Raw genomic sequence first — 27,191 nt, forward strand, 5'->3', positions numbered from 1 at the left:
CAAGTGCTCCCTACCCCGGTTCCATTACACATCACTAATATGCATGCTTATCGAAGATTAAACTGGATTTTGATCTTTCGTATGTACAGGCGTGCTCGCAGACATCCACCAATATTGCATTTATTTTATTATTAGACGACAGAAAATTATCTGGGCGGATAGATAATGCCTTACACCAGCGAAGGCGAAATAGTGGTGCGCACCGTAAAATATACTGACACGTGGCTACTCAAAATTTCTTATATTCATTTTTAATTTTTTTACTTGAAGACTAATTTTACGGCTCTATCAGTCACATTTAGCGGTGAAAACCATAAATGTAATTAGGCGCAAAATTATGCAGCAACAAAGTTCTCATTTGGAACTTTCCATGTATTATCTTTTAATATTAAATAACTGAAAATTAAGCTCAAATTAGCTCGAAATTTTATCTAGAATTTTTAATGAGCTTTTATATAATACACACACAACCTGAATAGTTACAAAGAAGAGCTTAATTACATAAAACCTAGCATTCTAATTTACTAAGGCGCTGGGGAGTATCCCCCCCCCCCGGATTCGCCACTTATATAAAGCAACATATTTGTAAAAGAATAAGAGACGTTTACCTCAATATGATACGTAGAACGTATTGAGCATTATAGCTCTGGTTCATACTATAAAGCAACTAGATAGTATGAACGAGAGCTGTAATGCTCGATACGTTCTACGTTGATATCAATATTTGTAAAATAATAAGAGAAGTTTACCTCAATATTGTACATAGAACACTTCCGTATCATACTCCCCAGAAATTAAAACGAAAATCTTACTTGCATTACAGTAACAAATAATTAAAAATCAATTTAACACAATGAATATTACCGAATAGGGGTGAGCATGAAACTTAAATAGGGATTAGTCTTCGCGCATGCGCGTAAAAGCCCACGAATCGGAGATTAGATGGGGCCGGCGAATATTAACAGAATTCTCGTGTAATTTAATTTCTACGGTTTCTGCAATTAATAGTCGCGATAATTACGTTGGACACTAGGTATTTTGGCCTCGTTAAATAAAAAAGTATGTTTTTCGTTAACGGCTAATTCTGACGCTGCTGAACGAGAAGCACGAACTGAGGCCGCATGTTGAGTAACACGAATATTCAGAGGAAACGGCGTCGAACCTTGGTAAGACGAGTCGCAATCACCGCAAGAAATGTTGCATACCAGGTCATTAATTTGTGTTACAAACGAGGAAAGGACTGAGCGATTGTTCAGTATAGTGTGTAATTTCCGTATTGGCCTGGCCACAATTTTTAAGGAAGGAAAATCGTTTTGCAATTTTTTCGTTAAATTCTTTTAATTAATTTTTTTATTTTTAATTGCGTTATATTGATTTTTAATTATTTGTTACTCTAATGTAAGATTTTCGTTTTAATTTCTGGAGAGTATCACACAGAGTGTTCTACGTACTATACTGAGGTAAACTTTATTATTTTACAACTATAAAGCAACAAATTCTTATTTGGTGAGGTGATAACGTTGACATACTGCAATCCCTCAATTTAAGAACTCCATATATTCAAATAACGAGTTTGTAAATTGGGTGCCACCGCTTTCATACATGTAGGGTATAATAAGGTTGTGCACCAAACAAATTGCACCGTATATATATATAAGATGTTATCATTTTAATTAAATGATGTTATTTTAATAAAGAAATAATCTTGGCAAATAAATATCAAGGCAAGTTCCAAAAGGTTTACTATAAATAAAACTGGTACTATTACGATTCATAGCACATTAGTACTAAAATAACATAAAGGTGCAAGAGAAGCAAACTTATTCCGCATCGCATCTATTGTTACTCCTTAAAATTTAATAGCTATGCTCTCTAGTTCTAATCTCATTCACCAGTGAGAACATCTCTCGACCGCATGACGAAAGACTCCGATTATGTGGGCTACAGAGCTTGGCAACCATGCACCTGAGAGGGATTAGTAATATGAATGAAGGTGGAATTCTCACTGTTACAGGGAATTCCAGGACCAGGTATTATATACAGGGTGTTTCAGTTAAACGTTTCAGAACTTCTAAGAGGGGTAGGATACATCCTGACAACTCGAAATCATATAGCAATGTGGGGTCGGAAATGCTTTCCTGAAGCGGTGTTGTACACAGAAGCACCATAAAGAAAAGAGACCGTAAGTGAGAAATCGTTTTAATAATACATGAAAAGAAGCAAAAGGTACATGGATTAAAGTAAGTGTTCGAAGTTTCTTCCACGGGCTACAATGCACGCCTCACATCTCCGACGCATGGACATCCGAACATTCTGGAATACTCCAGGCGAATTTCGAATTTCTTCGGCAGCTACTGCGATTCTTGCAACCAGCTCCTCAGCATTGTCAACAGGGGTGTCATAAACTAGCGATTTCATAAGACCCCAGAAATAAAAATCAAGACATGATAAGTCGGGTGACCGAGCAGGCCAACGCACAGGACCACCACGTCCCGGGCGTTGGCCTGCGAGATCACCTCATCGGACCTTACCTGTTACCGTGTCGTCTAACCGGTCCTATCTACTTGATCTTTCTGCAGCAAGTATTGTCACAACTTTTGAGAGATGAACAGATTTCTGCATCGACGCAACAGACAATGTGGTTCCAACACGATGGAGCCTCTGCCCATTATAGCGGAGATGTTCGTAACTATCTGGATGTCACATTTGGTCAACAGTGGATCGGACGTGGTGGTCCCGTGCGTTGGCCTGCTCGGTCACCCGACCTATCATGTCTTGATTTTTATTTCTGGGGTCTTATGAAATCGCTAGTTTATGACACCCCTGTTGACAATGCTGAGGAGCTGGTTGCAAGAATCGCAGCAGCTGCCGAAGAAATTCGAAATTCGCCTGGAGTATTCCAGAATGTTCGGATGTCCATGCGTCGGAGATGTGAGGCGTGCATTGTAGCTAGTGGAAGAAACTTCGAACACTTACTTTAATCCATGTACCTTTTGCTTCTTTTCATGTATTATTAAAACGATTTCTCACTTACGGTCTCTTTTCTTTATGGTGCTTCTGTGTACAACACCGCTTCAGGAAAGCATTTCCGACCCCACATTGCTATATGATTTCGAGTTGTCAGGATGTACCCTACCCCTCTTAGAAGTTCTGAAACGTTTAACTGAAACACCCTGTATTTAAATTACAGGACTTTGCCCTCGCAGGCAGTTGAGGCTGACAGTTTGAATAAATTCAAAGGTCAACTGGATACTTACATATTTGATGTATTTTCTTACCTACTTTCTTTTTTTGCCAGTGTAGCGAAAGCACTAAATGGCGAATATTATTACTATCATTCCTCCTCCATTCATTATACTAATCCCCCTCAGGGTCTTACGCACTCCAATCAAATCCTCCTCCCTACAAGGTATCTACGATGGTCAAGTCTTTTCAGTTGTTCTAATTAGGAACGATGCTTAGAACTCTTCACCAATCTAGATGCCCTTCTTTGTACTTTCTCTAGATCTTATTATTATTATTATTTTTTTTGATGCAGAGACTTGTTTTGCCAGCACTCGTAAGGACTTGGCCGGAATTGCACGAAATCATCATGTAGGAAATCCGCATGGCAATACACTAGATGAAAAAAAAAAAAAAATAAATAAATAAATAAAAATAACGCACAGATGCAACGATTATAGAAGAGTGGAAGCAGACAACCGACTTTCTTATTCAACTTTTAAATTTTGACCTAGAAACAAATGAAATACCAGATGGAGTAAAGGAATCCTTATTTCCATCTATAAGAAAGGCAATGAACAACTGTGCTCAGACTACAGACCTGTCTTGTCTCCTCAACCACGTCTACAAAATATTTATTAGAGTTCTACAAAACAGTCTAAAGAAATGATATGGAGAGATCATGGAAAAGAACAGATGGGCTTCAGAACAGGAAAGAGCACAACTGATGCGATCTTCACAGAAACGAAGATCAGCATGCTGTTTCAAAGACTACAAACAGGCCTTGTGACTCTACGAGCAGAAAGCATTTAGGAAAACTGTTAGCTGATGACGGTACAGACATTAAGATGGTTTTTTTTTTTTTTTTTTATCGAACTCGATAAAATCCCCCTCTTAAAAGGTGTAATGCAGCGGATGTAAAAAAGTTAATAACATTACATTTGAGAAAACGGCAACATTTTCTAAGGAAATATAGAAGAAACAGAGGATTTCTCTGGAATGACAGTGAATGGAACCACATAAAATATACAGATGACATGGCAGTTGTGGAAGAAAACCTGACCAACAAGGAAAAAATCCTAAATAGCCTCAACACACCAATACAACATGAACCTCAACAAAACCAAGGTCATGAAAATAAGTGGATCCATCTAATGAACAAGTACACGGCTTCACTTACCTAGGAACTCTAATAACAGAATAGATCGATCGAAGGATTCAGCCAAAGGCGAATTTGGAAGGTTAGCTGGCTATGGTAGCTCTCTAAAATCTGGAAAAATAACAGAATAACCACAGAACTGAAACAAACTCTACAGATGGGTTGTACTGTTCTCTGCAGAGGAAGGGTTCCCCTCTATCCCTTTAACTTATTGGTGGAAACACTTCCTATCATCCACCTTCCTTTTTTTTCTTCAAACTCAACTGTCATCCCAGTGCTTCTTTTCCAATAAAATCTTAGTTTTTTTTTGGGCCCCTGCATGGCAAGCCCAGAAGATGTCCAGGATTGGCCCCCCCGCCAGAGTCTTTACCTACACCCGGCCTATCTCTTCATAGTGGTGGACAGGCAACAGGTGTACTACTAGGGGCCCCCCATGGCAGGAAGAACAATATACCAACACTCACACTATCTGTGGCCATTACACAGTTTATATTGCGATGCAGAGATGGGTGGGGGAATCCCCAGTGCCGCTTGACAAGAAAAGCTATATCCTCTGCGGATCAAAGAAGCTCCTAATCCCTTAGTCACAGATGTGAACAACTGTTCAATTTTTATGCACTTCAGAATTTTGCAGGCCAACTATTCGGGAGGATTTTTTTGTAGTTGGAGGAACACGAGCCAGATGCTAAATAACGTGCTATATTAGAATGGATTATTATAATTGACAAGGTGGATGCAGGACGAGCATTACTGTTTTGATTATAGGTGGGAGTCTACTCTTGTGGCATTTCTACAGCAGGAATTCCACTATTCTGATCGGCCAAAGTTGCCAAGTATGCCATTTCTGCAGTAGGAGTTACAGGGTCAAAGTACCTGTCTGGCAGTCTTAGTGGAGCATAATCCTTTGGTCAAAATGGCTCATTGTGCCATTTCTATAGGCAGAAATTACAGGCTAATGGTGTCTGTTTTTCAGTATTTGTGGAGCATAATGCTTTGGCTGTGAAGAATTGTGATACTATACCACAAACATGACACCTGTATGGAGCATAGCCCTTCAGCTGTGGAGATCTGTTCAAAGAAGACCCAATCCACCTTGTGGCAGAAGAATAATAAACATGAGAAGACCAGTACACTCCAATGAAAACCCTGTTACTTGTCCAAACCAATCCTTACTCCACTGATGGATCTTTCCTGTTATCCCTATATGCTCTAATTTATACAATAACCTCTCATGAGGAACTGTATCGAAAGCCTTACTAAAATCCAAATATGTAATGTCAGAGTTGTTTTACTCAACTTTTTTTTTTTATAATCTCATCAGATTTTTGTTAGGTAGGATACAAGTACAGATGGTCCTATATCGCATCTGTAACCATAGATTCAGTAATCTTATCTCACCAGTCTATATCTGCATGTCACTTCTTTAGCTCTTTCCTCATGGACTGGACAGAAGCACCTATCTGAAAATCAATTGTGGCTGAGAGACCACGAAGTCCCAGAGGCAGACTCTGTGCATCTGGTTACACTGAAGGCAGAAAGTGAATGCATCCAACCATTAGTAATGTTAATAAGATCATAATTAGATATGGGGATTATTCTACTGTCATGGGGAAATGCTGTTTCACCATTATTTCTTTAGCTCCCCCCTTATGGGGGGGAGCTAAAGAAATAATGCACAATTAGCATCAGCAGATGCATATGATGCAAGCTTATTCAGTATCAGCGAAAAAAAAATTTTCCATTTCACACAACCATTTGCTCTAAAAGTTTGTCCAGTTCTTCCTTGAATTTATTTAAGCCGCCAACTTTCACGACAGATGGAAGTTTGTTCCAACAATCAACCACCCGCTGGCTAAAGGCAAATTTCCAAACATCTATTCTACAACTGACCTTCCTCAATTTGAATTTATGCCCCCCCCCCCCAGTTTGTAATCTGAGCAAGAGGAAGAATTCCATTAGCATTGAGCATGTTCAACCCATTCAAGGCCTTATACACCTCAATCAGATCATCTCACAGGTGCCTAGTCTCCAGATGCTGCAATTTTCAAAATTGCAGCTTTTCTTGGTAAGGGCACCCCTTTGTTCCCCTCAACAATCTTGTTACCCTTCTCTACAGAGAAGGGCAATTATAGATCAACTTTAAGTTGCTGTTGTTGTTATTTGGTTTTTAGGAGCATTAGCAACTAAGGCCATATTGCTCCGGGATATGCGGTGACCTCTCCGTATTTGGTGGCGACAGGCTCGAACCTCGGTCTAATCAAGAAGTGTGTGCTACACGCAGTGCTGCTCCTTCCCACCTGGCTACGGAGGCGCATCAACTTTAAGATTAGGACCCTCAGGGATTAATGTTCAGACCTTTCTTGTTTCTTACCTTCCTAAATGATATTGATGAGGAAATACAGGGATAGCTGACAAAGTCTGCTGATAACTTAAAGGTTGTAACAATGGCTACCAGGCTATACTGCTTAAAGGATCTGGGCCAACTGCAAGTATGGGTTGAAACGACAGTAAAGTTTAATGCTATCAAATGCAAAATGTTGTACTTGGGGAAAACAAACCCAGGAGTAGTTTAGACATTAGGAGAGAGGAATTAAGGGATGTTCAGAATGAAAAAGCCTTGGAGAGTTAATGCAGAAATATGTCAAGTGTAAACAAACAGCAAGAAAGGCACATGGTGCTGTATTCATGATTTGCTGAAATTTTTCAAGAACAGAGTAAGTCATATCCCTTTCTCTAAGATGATAGTGCAAACAAACTTGGAATATTGTATCCAGATCTACAGACAACATCTAAGCGCTACAAACCTATGAGGAAAAGCTTAGACGTGGTCTGCAGAGCTTAACAACTACACACCCTAGAACAAAACTCCGGAATTTTAGAACCAAACAGAAGACTGATACTATAAAGTTTGCCTTCAGGCAGCATGTTATGGAACATTGGAATGAGCTGCCTATGTGGGTGTTAAATGTAGAAAGTTTGGTAAAATTTATGGAAGAAATGGATGCACACTTTCTGATGATGGGAATATAAAATATCAGGTGCAGAATAAGTTAGTATCCTTGCATAATTTATAGCATTTTGATACTAATGCTTTAAAACAAAAAATAAATAAATAAAAAACCAAAGAGCATTACAGGCAACAATCAAGGAAATTCTCACTGCACCTCTTTGAATTCTCCTATAGCTTGACTTTTAAGCAACACTGAAAATGAATGGATTATAAGAAGCAGAAGAAAGCAGCAAAATGTTTTATCAATTTGGTGTTAAGAGAAATTATATAAGTTCTAGATTCATATGGCAACAGCAGTATAAACTAGTTCCTGAAAGTATGAGTATACTACACCAAAGAGCTGTTACAAGTCATAAAAGTCAAAACAAATATGCTAATTTAAGGTATTTTGTTGCTTACAAGTTAAAAATAATTTGCAAAGACACAATGTGTGTGTGTTCTATCTTTAAATTTAATACTTTTCACTTGTGCACAGGTTAATCAATTTCCAGTGATCAAAATGTATACTCTATATAAATAGCTGGATATACAACAATATAAAAATACTTCAATTGTCTTAAACTCAGTATAAAAAAATCATTTGAAACATTACACTTTATGGAAAAAAGAAAAAAAAATAGATTAATAATATGAACATTTTTGTTATTTCAACAAAGATCCAATCTTATTAGTCATTCTAAATAATAATAAAAAAAGATATAATAATAATAATAGACATAACAATCACCCTGTGCACTTGGTACCAGTACCCATCATGGGGTGGAAACCCTATCAGGGAGAAATAATATAACAATAATAATAAAAAAACTCAGTTACCTGTTTGTGAGAAGTCCAACATCCTTGACACATAATACTCATGATTTTAACAACTCAATTACTATCCATGATATTATCATATACTAATCAAAGTGACAGTAATTTAATGGGAAAAGGAAATGGGTGCCATCTTTCTTCAGTTTGGTTGGTACAAAATAAAATAACACTATGAATTTATAGCATTTTGTTTCCTTTGATTTTTTTTCTTTTAATTTCAACAAATATCTTTCTCAGAAAACAGAGAGAGTAAGGTATATAGATTAATGTGCTTTGCTTGTGATAATTCCAAATGACAAATGTTCAACTTATTAACATCGAATTGAAATATATGAAGACTAATTTACAATGAAATTCCTTAAAACTTAACACAAACGAGGATACCGACTAGCAAAAACTTTTGAGGGGGGTCTCTTACCCCCCCCCCCCCCCAATATTGTCCTGATATGAGACAGTCTATTGTTGGTACATCAAAAAACTGATATCCTTCCCCCCCCCTCCCCCAAATCTTGGAAATAAAAAGGTTGCATGGTGCCACAGATGATGAACACAGGTCTGTTGCTGGAGACAGACCTGTTGTGGTTAGCTATAAAAAAAAAAAAAAAACACACCTCTGTAGGTTAGTAGAAAAGGCAACAAACGTGAATCATTATTGTGGTGAAGCAACTAGTCTTTGGTGATTTCATTTTTCTAGTTTTTTTATTTTGGTAATTTTATGAACAGATATTACTAAAGAAATGATTAAATCGTGCCTCAGGTTTGCACTTCAGACATGATTTCTTCATTTGCTGAAGTTGAGGGCCACCCAGAATGCCATTTTAAGATATATTTCACTTGTGATTTCTTCGATTTTAAAGCAAAATTTAACATGCATGTCATTCAGTGCACTCTAAGATTTTGAAATGCAAGGTATGAAAAATGCCTTCACTATTGGCTGACAGTAACACAGCTACTATAAGCAAATGAACAGCTTATTGTGCGAAGTTAAAGAATCCAACTTGACAGTTACCCATCACATGAATATCACACTGCAATGTTTGTAGTGTGATATTCATGTGATGGCGACCCTTCCGAGCATAACTTTTAATACATTTCTTTTTTGCTAAGTTTAACCAGCTGAAGTTTTATTCAAATTTTGAATGAACCAAACAAGGATTTTTAATGAAGAATATTTTGATTACTGAAATTTCTAAATTAATAATCATTTGATTATGCTCGAATGATTAGTAATTGAAAAGGAACTGAATATTTCAGTGATTAGTAATGAAGCAAACCAGCAATGAGGCCACTGGATAATCAAGTTGCTCACTTGTTCAGCATTTTTAAGTATCTTTTAAAGATTAAGATTACAAGAACCTATAAATGAGTTATTTAAATTAATCAAGTGGTGAGATAACTAAGGTACTAGATGAAGTACCTCATGTTTTCTAGGGAAATTTAAAATTTCGTGCATTTTTTTTTTTTTTTTTTTTTGATAACCACAAACATAAGTAATATCAATATACAGTTAGAATACTGTACTAGATAACAATGTCATGATTTTAAATGACAACTCAAAAATTGCACATAATTTTCAGTAATAGGGTGCTAGAGATGTCATGGAATTTACAAATAACATTCTTTTATTTAACCCCAGGGGCTCACACCTGGTGAGTATGGGCTTGGTATACTCAGGGTCCTGAGCTGGATATCATCATTCTTCACTTTCTTAGTGATTCCCTTCTACTTCTCTCTCTCTCTCTCTCTCTCTCTCTCTCTCTCTCTCTCTCTCTCTCTCTCTCTCTCTCTCTCTCTCTCTCTCTCTCTCACACAAGGTAATTCAGAATTTTTTTTTTTTTTTTTGCTTGGTGTAGCATAAACCTCAGGCTTCCTTGCACCATATGGCTAATAATAATAATCATCCTGGGCATGTTTTTGCCATCTGTTGAAAACCTGTTGAACTACAAATGTACACGTGGAATGTTGCAGCAGTGGTTTTTTTTTTTTTTTTTTCAATAAATGAAAATCCCAAACACGAAAAGTATTAGAACCTACAGTACTACACGTGGGATGAAAACTGGGAGGACAGAAGATACTTGTTAACATTAGATATGAATTTCTGCAGGCTTTAATTTTCAAGAAATGCACGTGAAGGATATAGTTCCAGAAAATGGAAGTAGAAAGAATAAACGAGGAAGAATAAAAGTTGGTTCTGTGAATTAAGTTGGGCAATTGTTGTTGTTGAAAGATTGGGCAGTAAACAAATGCCAACTGTTTATGGTATATTTGAACTTTGTTTGGAAGAGAGACTGGGAATTACAGACACTATTAAGAACAGTTCCCATGGAAGTATTTGCTGCATAAAATGCACATAACAAAAACCGAATGTCTATGAGACAGACTTTGTAAGATATGGGCTTTGTAAGAAAGAGGGCAGTCATTAAACTGACTGCCCTCTTTTTAATGGAATGTAGAATCTAAAGGGATGTTTTGGAGGCACCACTTTTTATTTATGTTATTTGTGATGTCCTTATGAGGTGTGGCAATGAAGAGTGGTTCAAAAGAAAGAACACAAAGTAAAGGAGCTCAAATATGATATTATTTTTATTCAAATAAGCACATCCAATCAGCTGACTGGATGCGCTTATTACACTATTCTAAAAGTTTCTCAAAAGAGTCAGTGAAGGCATCCAAAGATATGATGTTCAATTTGGCAGTTATATTTATCTTTATGTCCTCAACATCCTGAACCCTTTGAGGACAGTTTTTCACCTTGGGAAAGAGGAAAAAGTCCGCAGGTACAGTTGAGGAAATTAGGATTGTTTTGGCAAATTTGGATGAACCCTTTGCATTATGACACTCTTGTTGCTCCTTTTCATCCAAAGGAAGGTCTGTGCAAATTTTGCACAGACTTTCCTTTTCCCTAAATCTTCATACAGAATTGACAAATCATCTTCATATCCAACTCGTCAGCCATCATTCTACAGGTTAAATAATGATCTGTCGCCATAATTTCCTGAACTTCTGCAATTCTGTCTTTATTTTGAGAGGTTGACAGACATGCACTTCTTGTGGCATTGCAAACATCCTCCTTTGTTCTTCTTTGAACCACTAGCATTCAAATGCACTTTTTTCTTTGCACACCTTAATGTTGTTGTTAAGTTTAATGACACAGAGGCTACTAAGGTCATATTGTGTTAGTTCATAGTTTATTTATTATATCCATATACCTTTTAACAATTTAGTTATATTAACAGTTCTATGTTTGAATGATTTCCAAGAAAATGAGATAAAATCTGGGATTTGTCGAATGACCAAAAGGTGCTAGAACAGATTGATGAGTAAAGAGGACAGTCTACAAGAAAGTGGAAAACTGTAAGTTATGCCTGACAGGATGTGCACTGGGGTGGACCTTCTCCCAATAATAACAGGTGTGTAATATGAGTATGTCCAATTCTGATTTTTGCCAATACTACTTCTCATCTGAATCCAGACAGCCACAACTCTGGTTTTTGTTTGATCTGGTAAAGTTTGTCGTTGGCATTACTTTGCCAGATTTGTGACCAGTTTTCATAACATGCCTTGCGAATTACAGGATCATAATCTGTATATGGAACCTGAAAGTGCTCTGAGAATGTGGCAAGAGGTTTTTTAGCAGCAAGATCATCAGACTCATTTCCTGGAATTCCTGATATCCAACAAAATGTTACTGATTGATTGGACTCTGCACGAGAGTAACTGACAGTGAATAGTTTTCAATTCAGAGAAATTCTCCCTTATGGCAAAGACTGCACTGAGAGAGTCAGTATAGATTAGGGCTGGTGAAATGGAGCATTCAACAATTTGTTCAAGTGCAAGCTTTATGGCATACAGCTCAGTAGTGAAGATACTGCATGTGGCTGTGATGGTAAAACTGCTGCAGCACCTACAGTGCTATCAGTTTTTGATCCATCAGTGTATATTGCACAGGAATTGCAGATGAGGTTGGCATGGGCTGTATGCAACTGTCTGATATTGGCAGAAGCTAAAACATCCTTTCCCCATCACAGAAAGAAATCATCATGAGAGGCATGAAAACGTAACCAAGGTAGTATAGGAAGAGTTGTGTCCTCAGAAATGTCACTTAGATCAACATTCCAATATGAAGAAGTTCTTTAAGTCCGAGTGACGCAGGTTGGTTTTCATGTGGCTTACTCTCATAAAAAGGAATTCCACTGGGTATTACATAAACACTCAAACTAGGATGGGAAGGGAGACTTCGGATCTTAGCAGCATACTGAGACAGCAATATTTTTCTGCGAAGATGTAATGGAGGATCACGTGCCTCAACGTAAAGGCTTTGGACTGGAGAAGTCCTGAAAGCTCCTAGGGCTGTCTTCAGAGCACCATGCTGTATGAAGTTCAGCCATTCTAATGTGCTTACCCTAGCACGGTCATATACTGGAGAACTGCAATCTAAAGCATATGAATATACTCATTGAAGTATATTCATATGCTTTAGACAAGTAGTACTTAAATGAATGATGTGAACTTGGAAGTTTAGCTTGCTGTCCAATATCAGTCCAAGAAATCTAATGGTATTAACAAATGGGATTGGAGTTTTGTTTATTTCTAGTTCAGGATCAGGATATGGAGAGCCCATAGCTTGCAGAAGCGAGTGGCAGTGCATTTATTTTCTGACATTCGATAACCATTCAGGCGAAGTCTAGGATTCTATTTTGGTTAGGGCTAGTTGGAGCTGCCATTCGATGGTGTTTATACTTTTAGACTGACAGGAAATGGTAAGGAAGTCTGCATACGTGTAAGTTACAACAGTTTTTGGGATGTCCCGTCATGTTGCTAACCTGAATTGCAAATAGTGTTGAACTAAGAATCGAACCCTGAGGCACACCTTCCTGCTGAATGTGAGATGTAGAGAGTATGTTTTCATAATGGACTTGAAATGAACAGTGCAAGAAATTTTGAATTATTTCTGGCAACTGTCCCCTAAGCCCCAGATGGTCAAGATCCATTATAATGCTGGATATCATTATTCTTCTCTTTCTTGGCGATTCCGTTCTACTCTTGACTCCTTTTCTCTCAGGGTAACTCGGGAATTTTTTTTTTTTTTTTTGGCTGATGTAGCATAAGCCTCAGACCTCCTTGCACCATGTAGCTAATAATAATAACAGACATTACAACCACCCTGTGTACTTGGTAGCAGTACCCGTCACAGAGTGGAATCCCTCAATCAAAGAGAAATAATATAGGAACAATAATAATAATACCATGACTAGATGTTGTCTCACGACAAAGGCATTGCGAATATGAGTTTCAGCGTTGATAAGCACGTCTAGCGTTGATCTGTTCTTCCAAAATCCATACTGATTTTTATGGTCTGGAAGGAGATTCTGTGACTCCAGTACGCAAGTGAGTCTTGTATGAACCATCCTTTCGAAAATTTTCCCTATGCAGCTCGTAAGAGATATTGGCCTATAATTTTGAACCAGGCCAGGGAAGGATCTTTTCCTGGTTTTGAATGGCGCCAGGAAGAAGGATAGGCATTTTCAGAGAAAATCCGATTGTATAAAATCAACAGGGTACACAAGTCCTCTTCATGTAAATGCTTCAGCTTAATGTAATGAACACCATCTGGCCCTGAAGCACTGTTTGGAGATCTATTTAATGTTTCCTTCAGTTCTATTAATTTAAATTGGTTGTTCTATTAATTTAAATTGGTTGGTTGGTTGTACGAAATGAGCGGCGCATTGAGAAGTTAATTTTATACTGTACTGCACCATCTTTAATTCTCTGGAAGGAGGATGCACAGGAAGCAGAGATGGTGGCAAAAGATTCTGCTAAGACATTGACAACTTCAGGAGTAGATATGTCTTTCCCTTTCCAATGAAGTATCGGAGAGGGCAGCCAAAGAAATTTGCCATTTAGCGCCTGTATCCTTCTCTAGATGATTTGTGTGTCAGTGTCTTTTGTAATGGTTGATACAAAAGCAATCCATGAATCGCGTTTTGCTTTCCTTCTAATTTGCCTTGCTTTTGCTTTAAGCCTTTTATAAGCAATTAAGTTAGCGATAGGACACTAATGGAAATTATTCCACATATTGGTATGAGATTTCCTTTTTTTTTAATCATTATGCACTTCACACTGATAACTAAGTTCTTGGACTAATTCCTCCTCAGTCACTGAAAGTAGGTTCCACTCTGTGGAACCTACTTTCATTAAATTTACATTCAATGAAAAAAATTTAAATGTAAATTTACATTTAAATTCATCGAAAGGCGTCAGCTTTTCGACAAATTTAAAGTATTGTGTGGGGAGTAACAGATACTGGCAACCCACGAAATGTTTTTGTTTTTAATAACCACTCAGAATGTTTGGTGGTGGCTGTTTCAACCAGGAGGTCTCCTGATTGTAGTCTCTTCATCATTTTTGGTGATCCCACAATAGATTCCAAATATTTTTGGATCATAAATGGTGATAGCTTGCCCACAGGCTGAGTAGACAGAGAGTGTATCACCAGAAAGTTACGACACTTTCTCTTTGAAGTCTTTTAGGTTGGTTTGAGTCAAATTATTTAAGTCCATCTTTCCTCTTTTTAGCCACGGGAGAGTAATTTTTTTCTCCCAGGTTACCAACCACGTGGAGGCAGAAGCTGTGCCACCAGTGACCAAGCGGTTGAGGAAGTTAGTTGGGTTAGTACGGATTATATATATAAGGAAAGAAAGGCGATTTTCCTTTCTGGATTCTTACTTGAAAACTTTTAAGTAAGTAATCACTTGAGTAAAACAGGAAGAAATGACACTATAATAAATATAACTTATTTGCAGAAAAAAAATCACTCTATATATGGCACAAAAATCGCTAGGTAACTATCGATTGGCATTCGGGACCACCTTAATGTTCATTGAGATAAACTTTCATGCACACCTTAATGTTTCATGATAAACTTGTGAAAGTTTTTAAACTTTCACAAGTTTCTGTTGCAGATTTAAAGCAAAATTTGATATTTGTTTGTTGTGCCATTGAAAAATCCTGACATGGGTCATTACCGAAATTGGCTGTTACTTGCAACCTGTCAGCCTACCGGATAATTTCTGTACCATTATCTGTTTGAACTACAACATACCACTTCCATTTATTTTCAAACTCAGAGATATATGCAATAATGTCTAGAAATCAGTGTCATCAAAGATGAGAGCAGGAACATTAGTGTCCTTTTGTGACTCTGCTGTTCCTATGATGGACTGGAGATTAGAAAGTTTGAAATGAACTAAGTTTAACTAATTCATGGTGGATATTCAAGAAGTTCAAGCTGTTTATACAGGACAAGTTTTCCCAAAATGGGAAAGTGGAATGCAATGTGCTATTATCAGCAAAACTATGGACAGAATTTCCAGTCAATGGAAGACTGTATTAATATAATTATATAAAAGAGGAAAAGGGTGGGAGAAAGAAATGACCTTGCAGAACACCAGCATGTGGAGAAGTTACAAGACAGAGAGCCATCTACCATCACTCTCAATGAGCAGTCAGAAAGAAAACTGTATACCCAATTGCAAAAAACAGCCCACGATCCATAAGATGGAAGCTTGTTTAGAAAGCTTCAGAAATGTCATAAGCAACTGCTTGGTTTTCACCAAGCAGTTGCTTATGACATTCACAAATTTGTACACAGATGGGACATAAGTCAATATATCAGTCACCGATGGAATACACATTGAACAAATGTAAGGTTGAGATAGCTTAGGAGTTGTAGTTAATGGATTTCTCCATTACATTGGAAAGAGTAGGGTAAGGGGGAAGCAGGACAGATTTATCAGGGTTTTTTTTTTTTTTTTGGAACTGGCTGGATATGAGCAAATTTCTAAGCAGAAAGAAAACCACCAATGGAATAAATAAGTGTAAAAAAAGGCGATGCAGAATAGAGGCAAAGATTTTGAGAACAAGTGGATGAATGCCATCAGAACTTGGAGCTGTCTTTAAAATTCTTCTGACATCCTAGGTAAACGACTTTATACCATTTCCAGTACACACCACTCAGTGGTGTGTACTGTAAATGGTATAAAGTGGTTTACCTAGATCAGTGGTTCCCACACTACTGAGATCTACGAACCCCTTAAAAAAAAAAAAAAAAAGTTTGCGGACCCTCTGTATACAGGGTGTTTCAAAAGTGATGGTCAATAATTTAAAGGTGACTGTAATATGCAAAAAAAGCCTAGTAAACATTGGTCCTTAAGTGAATCATTTGAGATATTGCACATTTCTAATTGGGATCCACCACTGACTTCTTTGTTTAGGTTAGGTTAAGAATGGGCTAAAGTTAAAAAACTAAAGATTTCAAAACACAAATTCTATGATGGTATTTAAAGGTTCTTTATCTGCTAGTAGACCTCCCTTAATTAAACTTAATGGTTGCAGTATTCATTAAGTCAGTAAAACCAAATATCTTGGATTAATTATAGATAACTGTGTGAGGTTCTATCCTCATTTATCCTTTTTACATGATAAATTGAAAAATATCGCTGGTATTATAACTAGAATCACTCATAATGACTGGGGCCTTAGTCAAAAAACATTGATCACTCTCCACAAGGCTGTCATTTTGCCTATTCCCACATATTCAACCCCAGGGTTTCACATCTGAGTATGGGCCTGACACACCCAGGGTCCTGGAGCTGGATACCATCATTCTTCTCTTTCTTGGTGATTCCCTTCTACTTCTGACTCTTGTTCTCTCTCTCTCTCAGGGTAATTTATAATTTTTTTTTGGCTGGTGCAGAATAAGCCTCAGGCTTCCTTGCACCATATGATTAATAATAATATGTAGCTGCAGCTTGGTTCAGGTGCTGCCCTACAAAGTGCTCGCATTTACCCCATTATTAATGGAGAAGCCAAATGGTGGAAAGTGATCTGATGGGTGTTAGATATTTTCACATCATGGCTTGAAAATTGATATTCATGTAGGGTGGGGTCTGGGAGGGATTTCAGTTTAAAAGTATATGTAAGTGACAATGCTTTCATCCAAGTGACAGATGTGGCTCAGTCATCTTGATGTATAATCTCTGGACAAGGAATGTTTTAAATGCTCCAGCAGCAATGTGGATGGCAAACTGGACCTAGTAATTGAATTATGCTATTCCTAGCAGATGCATACACTTAGGACCGATAATCTAATTTAGTTCAGATAAGTGCACAATAGAGGCTGAGTAAAGTTCAGCAGCCTGCTGAAGTTCACTCAGCCCAATTTTTGCATGAAATGACACGTAGGAGGTCCAGTCCTCTACTGCAATTTGTCCAAATTTAATGGATACATGGTAGGAAAAATCAACTGACTTTTGTCTCGGGTGTTACTGGATTGATGTTTGGTCTGAGCTTCATTTCTGGTTCAGGATGAAGGTTCCATCTAGGACAAAATGTGTACACAGGTTTTCTGAAGCAAGAACCTGAAACCATTACTGCCCAGGAAGTAAGATGATCGATGGCTTTTTGAAATTGCCTTTCGAGGAACCTCATATTACATGACTCAGAGAAGATACTGAAACCATCAACAAATAGGGAACTCTTCACTGTTGGATGTAGTTGCTCAGCAGTAGAATTAACTGTGATAGTAAAATGCAAAGACTTTGAACTGATCCTTGGGAGACTCCCTCCACTTGAAAAAAAAAAAAGTTAAGAGCGAGAACAGATCCCACATGAACTTGAAATGAGCAGTATGACAAAAAATTAATAAAAACGCTAGATGCACAGCACCTAAGACCAAGATTATAAATATCCTTTAAAATTCCAAATCATGTCACATGCTTTTTCCATATCAAAGAAAATCTAAATCAGGTGCTCTTGTTTGAGGAAAGCACTTGAAATAAACATTTCCAGTCTTATTAAATGGCTCAGTGTTGACCTGTTCCTTTGGAAACCACACTGTATTCTGGAAAAGAGGTTAATTGCTTTAAAATACCACATGAAGCAGGCAATAACCATCCTTTCTAGGATCTTACACAAGCAGCTTTTCAGAGCAATTGGGTGGTGGTTGTGTGAATCCTTTCCTGGCTTGGGAAGAGTAAGCTTTATGCCAGAAGTCCAGATTGGCCTTTTAGATAGATTCTGTAATACAGATAGAGCAACTGATCGACAGATTCAGATGAAAAATCTCTGCTCATTTCATAATGGATGTCATCTGGTAAATGGTCACCTGTGATAGAGGTAGTGCCACTTTCATTTCCCATTCCATGAAAGGCTGGTTCTATACCTCACAGTTATTTGAAGACAACTTCAAATGGTGCTTTTTAGCTTATTTGTTTGTGGGCCAGAAACTCAGAGAGGGCAAGATGTTTCAGCAGACACTTTAGCAAATGCTTCTCCCAGAGTGTTTGCAAATGTACATCCATTAGGACTTTGTCCCAATCGAGCTTAGATGTTGCTGCCTGAGCAATGGAACATGCAAGTCATTTGAGCTTTTCTTGCTGCTGTCTGAATTCCACCATGACTTTGAAAATGGTGGAAATCGAGTCAATGTCTTTGGAATTGCAATTGCTGCTGCTTGGACAATACTTTCCGTGATGCACATAACTGCCTCATTAATTGGCTCAACCTCCCATGTACACACAGAGGGGCATATAGGGAGAGAGATCAATCACAGTAAATGTATAAGCAAGTGGAAGGTGTCAAAACACATTCTGAGGGGGTCAGGTCATCATTTGGGCATACTTGATAGTCCAAACCCTTCCACTGATGTCAGCACTATCCTACAGAGTACTATCTCCATTGAAATCCTGTAGTAAAGGAAAAGGGGACGGCAAATGCTTAATGGGCTCAAGGTTTGCATGGGGAATGTCTTTCCCACATGGCAAATAAATGGAGCAAACAGTTAAGAGAAACACTCTGCCAATTACCACCTAAGTTGGTGGTAAGTGGCATAGCTTGAAAAGGATATGGTTACTTATAAGAATGGCAAGTCCTCTGTTGGTATGGCCATTTCTAGCTCTGTTATTGCAAGTAATAGTTTTTGCAATTGAGAACCCTTACATTGACACAAGTAAGGGTCCTCAACTTCCTTTAAATACATCTGCCGTAAGCAAAAGCAGGTCTCATGCTTAGGAGGGCCCTGATGTCATCACTATTTCAATGGAATCCACCACAGCAATTCCATTGTAAAAATTTGAATGTGACCATTATTAAGATTTGCTGGGTTTGTCTGACAGCTTCCAAATGGCTAAGGGCTTTTTTTTTCTCAGTATTGGGTTTAACATTCTTTGGAAAGAAAGGGCAATGGTCTGTGTCCATTTCTTCTTCTTCTTCTTCTGCAAAAAGAGTTCTAGAACTGAGTCATCCGGTACCTCCTCCTCTACATTCATTATTTCTTGTACTGCAGGTGGCTCTCCTGGTTATTGTGGTTTTTCTTTTGGAAGTGGTGGAGCAATAGGAGGTACAAGGATATGAGAATGGCAACTGACTGTTTTTTGGGTGGAGTCAATAAGCTCTGAAACGATGCCATATGGGTGATGGTATCCACTGAGAATAAGTAACAATAGTCTTCTCCTATGGTGAAGTGTTACTTATTTGAGGTAGCACAATATCGTGGCAACTCATTGTGAAGGTATTCACAATATGAGATATACTTAATGATGCCAATTTATAACTACTTAAGTAGTTGGCTATGTACTGAAATGATGCAATTGCACTAACTTGTACATTAGTTAAACGCTTTACATAACCTGAGGCTTTATTCCTAAACTATACCATAATTTCATTGTTAATTAAATTGTACTTAAACAGAATCATGACCCAGAGTAGAACAGCAAAGCAATGCTCACAGATTAGCCAGAATGCTGCAGCTCAGGGCAGAACCGAAGGGACGATTCTCCAACACATTGCATTCTAAAAAAAATGCACAAAATGTGAAATGTTTGCTGACCTGTCTAGAACTGGACATGGTCTAGCCAAGGAGAATGTCTTTGTGTGTGCTAGGTGCAGAGACTGAGGAAATTAGGTACCAACTCAGCGTTCTCATGGGCATTATGAGAGTTTGAGGTGTAAGGTAGATGCTCTCGAGGAAATTAATAAGAGGAGCCCCATCAAGCTCTCAGCTGCCCAACTCAATGCCAGAGCTCACTCCTGTGCATCAGGCAACACAGCAGCAATCTCCAAGGAAGAATGCACTGGTCCCACAGAACTAGTTATTGTTGGTGACTATTGTCAGGGAGACAGGGAATATATTATGCAAAAAGGATAGGTGCAACAGGCCCAGGGGCAAGAGTTGATGTCGTTGTAGTTCAGGTATCTTTTAAGGGCACAAAAGGTGATATTGTTGTACATGTTGGCACTAATGACCTTAAGAGTAAGAGATCTGTAGATGTAAGTACAGATCAATGTTGAAAAAAAAAAAAAAAAAAAAAAGTAGCGAGCTAGGGCTGAATTTGAAAGTGTCTGCAATTCTGCCCAGACACGATAGGAAGGCTAATGGGGTAGAATTTTTTTCAGTGTGGTCTGTGCATGCTAACAGGAGAGACTGCTTCTACAGGGATGGGACACACTTAAATAGAAAGGGTGCAAGAATATTTGCTGATGCTATCACGGCAGTGTTAGGTGGGTCGGAAAATTGCTAGCTTGGGAGGGATTCACAGACTAAAAGATTAACAGTAGCCGCAGGCAGATGCAAAAGCGATTCTTGCACTGCTTCTATTGTAATGAGCAGCAGCCTAGAGAGTAAGTTGCTGGGGATTTGTTAGGGTATGGCTGTGTTAGGGTAACTAGGAGTAAGAACAGTTGCATGTACACAAATGCCAGAAGTATAGTAAATAAATTTGAGGTGTTGATCAAGGCATCAAAGGCAGATATTGCTATGATATCAAAGACATGGCGTTACACAGATATCAGCAGTGCAGAATTGGAATTTGAGACACAGTGTGTACAGAAAGGATAGACAGGGTAGGAAGGGAGGAGGGGGTATGCTGTTAGTTAAGAAACACAAAATCTAAGGAAGTGCATCCAGTTGACAGTGGTGGACAGGGTAATGCTGAGTCAGTTTGGTGTGACATAAAGAATGAGAAAGGGAAAATGAGAGTAGGAATGTGTTATAGGCCTAGTGATTCTGATGAGTACAATGAACAATTGTGCAGAGAAATAAGAGTGGGCCAGTAAATCAGAATGTCTTGTAATGGGGGATTTTAACTTTCCAGATATTGACTGGAACTTGTGGGTTGGTCACTTGCACACTAGCAAGAATTTTGTAGAATTATTGGAGGATTGTTTTCTATAGCAACATGCTCGAGGGGCAACCAGAGGGGGTAATACTCTTGAACTGATTACCAATAGTGATCACTCATGCATTAGGAATTTGCAGATAAGGGAACCAATTAGGTGACAGTGATCACAGTCTACTGATGTGGGATTTACTTAAAGATGTAACTACCATCAAGGGTAAAGGGAAGGGTTTTTTAACATCAACTGACGATGTTAAAAACAGTGAATTCTAAATGGAAAGCCTTCAAGGAATTTACCTTGGAAGGTACTAGTCTTTTCAGGCCAACTAAGAAATACTGTTCAAGATTTAGGCCTAAATGGATGTCAGACGAACTAATGAGGCTCGTGACAGAGAAGAAAACTGCATGGGATGCATACAAATTAGCAGGTGACACAGAAGCGTATAGAAAATATAAACTGGTCTGTAATCAAGTCACAAAGGAGGTTAGGCAAGTGAAAGCTGATTACAAGAAATCCTTGGCAAAGGATGCAAAGAAAAACAACAAAGACTTTTTTATTTATGTAAACTTTAGAAGGAAGAGGATGAATCAGATTGGTTCACTTGACGTTGCTGGTTTGACTATTGATGATCCTTCTCAGATATCTGACAAACTGAATCAGTATTTTGTAGCTGAGAGGAAGAGACTACGTGGTCCAGTCAGAGACAATCATAAGCCCTGAAATACCAGCCGTTTAACATGATCACTAGAATCAGCTGCTTTATAGAATCAAATTTCAACAAAAACAATCCAAACCATTAAAATGCACCACACTTTCATCGTGTATTGTCCCAGAAACTAGAGTATTTTTGTTTAGTAAACAGAAAATTGACCACAGAACAAATGCAATTTACAGACAGTATAAATGGAGCAATATCACCTTAGTTGCTGATGATCCGAAAAAAAAAAAAACTCTATTCTAACACCATTTACTGCTATGTTTGGTTATAAGAATCCATTTTGAACACGTTTGTGATATTTTTCTAAAGTACATTTCTGATAGTCACTACCATAAAACAATTTGCAGTTTCTGGTCTGGTTTATTGGGCTTTTCTGTTAGTGCAATCTATTATAAACGGATAGTGAACTTGATCTTATTTGCATTTGTGTTAATATGGATATTTTTCTAAAGCACATTTCTGATGGTCACTACCATAAAACAATTTGCAATTTCTGGTCTGGTTTATTGGGCTTTTCTGTTAGTGCAATCTATTTTAAATGGGTAATAAACTTGATCTTATTGCATTTGTGTTAATACTGATAGTTGGAATTCTGTGGGTTTTTACATTATGGTAAAACGTGTTTCCCCTTCCATGAAACCTTCAATCATAGTAAAAAAAAAACATAAATTTTCAGAATCTTCTCTTCTCTTCATTCCTATTTTTTAAGTTTCGAAAACTTATTACTCCATATCTCACTTGCACATATCCTGTTAGTTGCAATTTGTGCATGTAACTGATTGCTTATCTACCGTTTTAAATTTTACAACCCACCAAAAAAACCTCTTGTTTATTTTTGTTCTTGTATATTGTTTACTTCTGCATAAATACTGTGCTCTACATTATTATTCAGTGTTTTTTTCAGCCTCGTTTAACTTGGTTACAAATCATAAAATTCCATAAACAATAGCGTACATACGGCCTGGGAAAGTTTGTTTGGGGTCATAATCTAGACGAGTTGTACTGTATTGCACTGGTATTTTGTATCTATAAGGCTGAAGTTGAACTTTGTACAAATTGCACTTACGTACATGGGGAAAAAAAAAAAAAAAAAACAATTAAGTACAGTGGTACCTCGGTATACGTCCTTAATCCGTTCCAGATCCTTGGACTTATACCAAACGAATTTTTCCCATAAGAAATAAAGGGAAAATGATTAATCCATTCCCATGAAAAAAAATCCTATTGTTATTGGCATATTATACATTGATGGGGTTGTATAAAATAATTTAAACACTGCTTAATACTAAAATACAAAAGCAATTTAATGAAATAAATGAAAATTTAACAAACTTTAATTTTCTCTTTTCCCTACTTGGACCTCTTTGAGGATCACCAGGTTTGATGTTTACTAAAAATCTGTCCAAAGAACTTTGCTTCTGCCTTCTCCTCAGGATGTTTCGGAAATGTGACATTGTCTGGTCATTCCAGACAATGCTGTTACAGCTTGTTTGGACTTTGTTGGGGTGGTACTTCTCTGCAAAGTTTTTGACATACATCCATTTGACAAAGATTTCCTTGATTAATGAAGTAGGGGCTTCCTCTATCTCCTCCTCCGAGTCTGAAGAGAGTGTATCCATCTTAGTCTTGTGCTCCTCCTCCTCAAGTTCCTGCAGCTCCTCAGTGGTCAGCTCTTCCCTGTGTCCCTCCACATCACCAAAACTCACGTCCAGACCAACCCATGGACCTGCCCAAAGAGAATATCCTTCACTATAGGCACAGCCTCAAAGTCCCTTTCAGTCACTGCTTCTGGCCACAAATTCCTCCAAGCAGAGTTCATTGTTCTGTAGGAAACTTCCTGCCAGGCTTTGTCAATGAGAGATATGCAATGGACAATAGTAACATAACATTAAACCACTCGCTGAAATATTATCTGGTTACCCAAGCCTTGCTGTTTGACCTCCACATCACAGGTAACTGAGTTTTCTGCACATTATGTTTCTTAAAGGCCCTCAGGTTTTCATAGTGGTAGATCAGTACAGGCTTCAGTTTGCAATCCCCACAGAACAAGAGTTAGCCTGTCCTTCGTTGGCTTGTGCCCTGGCAATGCCTTCTCCTCTTGTGTAATATAGGTCCTGTTAGGCATTTTCTTCCAAAACAGGCCTGTTTGGCACAATTAAAAACTTGTTGGGGAACAAAACCCTCAGCTTCCACAAATTCCCCAAACTCTGTAACAAAATCATTGGTGGCATCTTTATCAGCACTGGCTCCCTCTCCATGCCTCACAACACTGTGAATGCCAGTCCTCTTCTTATAATTATCAAACTAGCCATGGCTGGCTTTAAACACTTCACTTTCTTGGCTCGTTCCTGCCTTGTTTTTCAAAAGATTGGCATGCATCAGTTTTGCCTTTTTGCAAATCGTTGCCTCCGATACGCTATCGCCAGCACACTGTTTTTCTGTTATCCAGATCAAAAGCAGTTTCTCAACATGCTCTAATGTCCCTGATCTTTGTTTGGTAATCGATTTCACCCCCTTCGCAACGTTAGCAGATTTAATAACATCTTTGTTTTTCACAATCGTAGATACCGTCATTCTCGGTATACAGCAGCCAAGTCCCGGATACGCATGCCACCTTCATACTTTTCAACAATCTCTTTTTTCACCTCCATGGTGATCCTAACCATTTTCTTCATTGCTTGGCTCTTCTCATTAATTTTCTTAGAACTCATGGTTAATGAATTTACAAAAAATTTACGCGAAAAAACAAAAATCACGTGAAAATTCAGAGTTACAGTGCGGGTTGTTCACTGAATGGCAGAAACTGTCATACTGAAGATCATGGGCAGTCGTGGCAGAGATGCCAGACCTTACCCCCCTCTCCAAAAACCGAATTCAGTCGATCGAGGACGTAAGCGCGTGCACACACATCCTCGATTGACTGAATTCGGATTTTGGAGAGGGGGTACGATCTGGCATCTCTGAGTCATGGCTTTGTCTCGAGAGAGGTAAACAAGGGTAGCGTGCGATGTCGTGACTCATTTTGAAGTCTAATTTCTCCACTCTTTTCTGTGAAATATTTCCAAAGATGACACGTCAAGACAAGATATCAACTAGTGGATGGCAATGTAGCATGCTGATTAAGCTGCCAAGGATGACCAGACCCTGGGTGCAGCAGGAATACCAAATCAACCATCCCTGTTTAATGTGTGTGTGTGAGAGAGTGAGATTCCTAGAATGGCTTCGTATCAAATTTATATATTTTGCCAGTTGTTGTTATTTGGTTTTTAGGAGCATTAGCAACTAAGGCCATATTGCTCTGGGAATATGCGGTGGTCATTCCCTGACCTTTCCGCATCCTCTGTATTTGGTGGTGACGGGATCGAACCCCGGTCTAATCAAGAAGCGTGTTACGCACTGCTGCTCCTTCCCACCTAGCTATGGAGGCGCCGTAGCATTAGAGGAATACGATGCAAGAAAGCAAGCTTATGCAGCATCAGCCAAAAAAAAAAAAAAAAACCACACCTCCCATTTCACCCCTCCATTCGTTCTAAATGCCTGTCCAGCTCAGCCTTAAATTTATTTAGGCTATCAACTTCCACAACAAAAGATGGAAGTCTGTTCCACCAATCAACTACCCACTGGCTAAAGGCAAATTTCCGCACATCTATTCAACAACTGTCTTTCCTTAATTTGAATCTGTGCCCCCTCAGGTTCTTAATCTGAGCAAGAGGAAGAATCCCATCAACATTCAGCTTGCTCAAGCCCTTATACATCTCAATCAGATCACCTCGCAGGTGCTGCAATTTGCAGAACTTAAGACTTTCTTGGTAAGTCTTCGATGTGCAACAGTATCAAAAGCTTTCCTGAAATCCAAGTGTATGATATCAAAATTATTTTTGCCATTCAGTTTCTTTGTGACCACATCATAGTATCCAATCAAATTGGTCAGACAAGACCTCCCTTTAACAAACCCATGCTGTGTCTTAACTATTACTGCAGTCTTGTCTAGATGATCCTGCAATGCTTCTTTAACCAGTGATTCCATTAATACCACCACTTTCTTCTAAACAAACAGCGACCAGTCACCCAACATTTATTCCTCATTAACTTCTCAACTCAAGCTTTTCTTCTTTTATTATCTCCAATTTAATTCTATGAAAAAATCTTTTTCACATATTTCCCAACAACCAAAACTCAGAAATTCAAATTCATTAACAACAAATTTCTTCTGGCTTCAATCTCAAATCAACTTAAAATACTGAATGTCAACAAACTTTCATGTTTGGGATTATTGTATATTATGCTACCTTTTTGAAATGAGAGATAGGCATGGCATGTTATGTTCTTCATAATATACGAAATATCTTTACATGAATTTGTGTAATAAACAGTATTATATTTAATTCTAAATCTTTCATTGATTAAACTGATATGATTTGTCATCCCATAATATTCCATCTATAAACAAGTATTGCAAATCTGTTGTGAATGAGTAGTGTGCACATTCCACAAATTTTACAAAAAGGATCCTCTGTTTGTCTAAATTAGAGAAAATCCAAATTTCCTAAAATTAAAAATCATTTGGGAACTGGTGCCTGTACAGCCTTTAAACCATTTTAATTTTCTGTTTATATATCAAATCTTCCTTACCTAATATTTTAGTCAGCAAATTACCAAATTTGAGGGAAAATAACATAAGAGTAAACAACACAAAAGTCAAGGTAGACAATGTATGGAAGCTTTTCATTATCTTTTTGTTAACTGAAAAGTTCAGTACAAATAAAGTTATGCAATCACAAATACAAATCATATATTATCCCTAAGGTCTGATGTGAACATACTTCCAGTGAGGATAAATAACCCTGCCACTTAGAAGTATAGAGCAGGCTGCACTTGAGTGGGACCAGAATCAATGTTGTTGTTGTTATGCAAATTTCATGACACAAGGGCTACTATGGCCAATGTGTTTGTCAGAGTCACTATACTCATTTTAATGGATATATCAAAGTGTATTTATTATTCCAAGTTGTTTAATATACCTAAAAGAGCTAGCTTAAGTTTGCTTTGTCACCAAGTATATGAAAGAGAGTTAGAGGAGCTTGCAAGTTTGC

The 27,191-nt window shown here is 38.0% G+C and overlaps 1 protein-coding gene and 1 pseudogene across 3 annotated transcripts in view; both read right to left on the reverse strand.

Moving 5' to 3' along the window:
• The window catches only part of LOC150077552 (ATP-dependent chromatin remodeler CHD5 pseudogene), a 49,560-nt pseudogene that overhangs the window by 16,549 nt on the left and 5,820 nt on the right, over positions 1 to 27,191 (reverse strand). The window lies entirely within an intron of this gene.
• Positions 11,663 to 27,191, reverse strand: part of LOC150077553 (osmotic avoidance abnormal protein 3-like) — a 425,893-nt gene continuing 410,364 nt past the window's right edge. The window contains exon 17 of the mRNA XM_090385940.1: positions 11,663 to 11,907. Coding sequence (XP_090242066.1) covers positions 11,663 to 11,907 — 245 coding nt within the window. The remainder of the gene's footprint in view (positions 11,908 to 27,191) is intronic.

Source organism: Mastigoproctus giganteus, chromosome 12, assembly GCF_048544385.1.
Source record: "Mastigoproctus giganteus isolate SK-2022 chromosome 12, ASM4854438v1, whole genome shotgun sequence".
In the NCBI taxonomy this organism is placed as follows: domain Eukaryota; kingdom Metazoa; phylum Arthropoda; class Arachnida; order Uropygi; family Thelyphonidae; genus Mastigoproctus; species Mastigoproctus giganteus.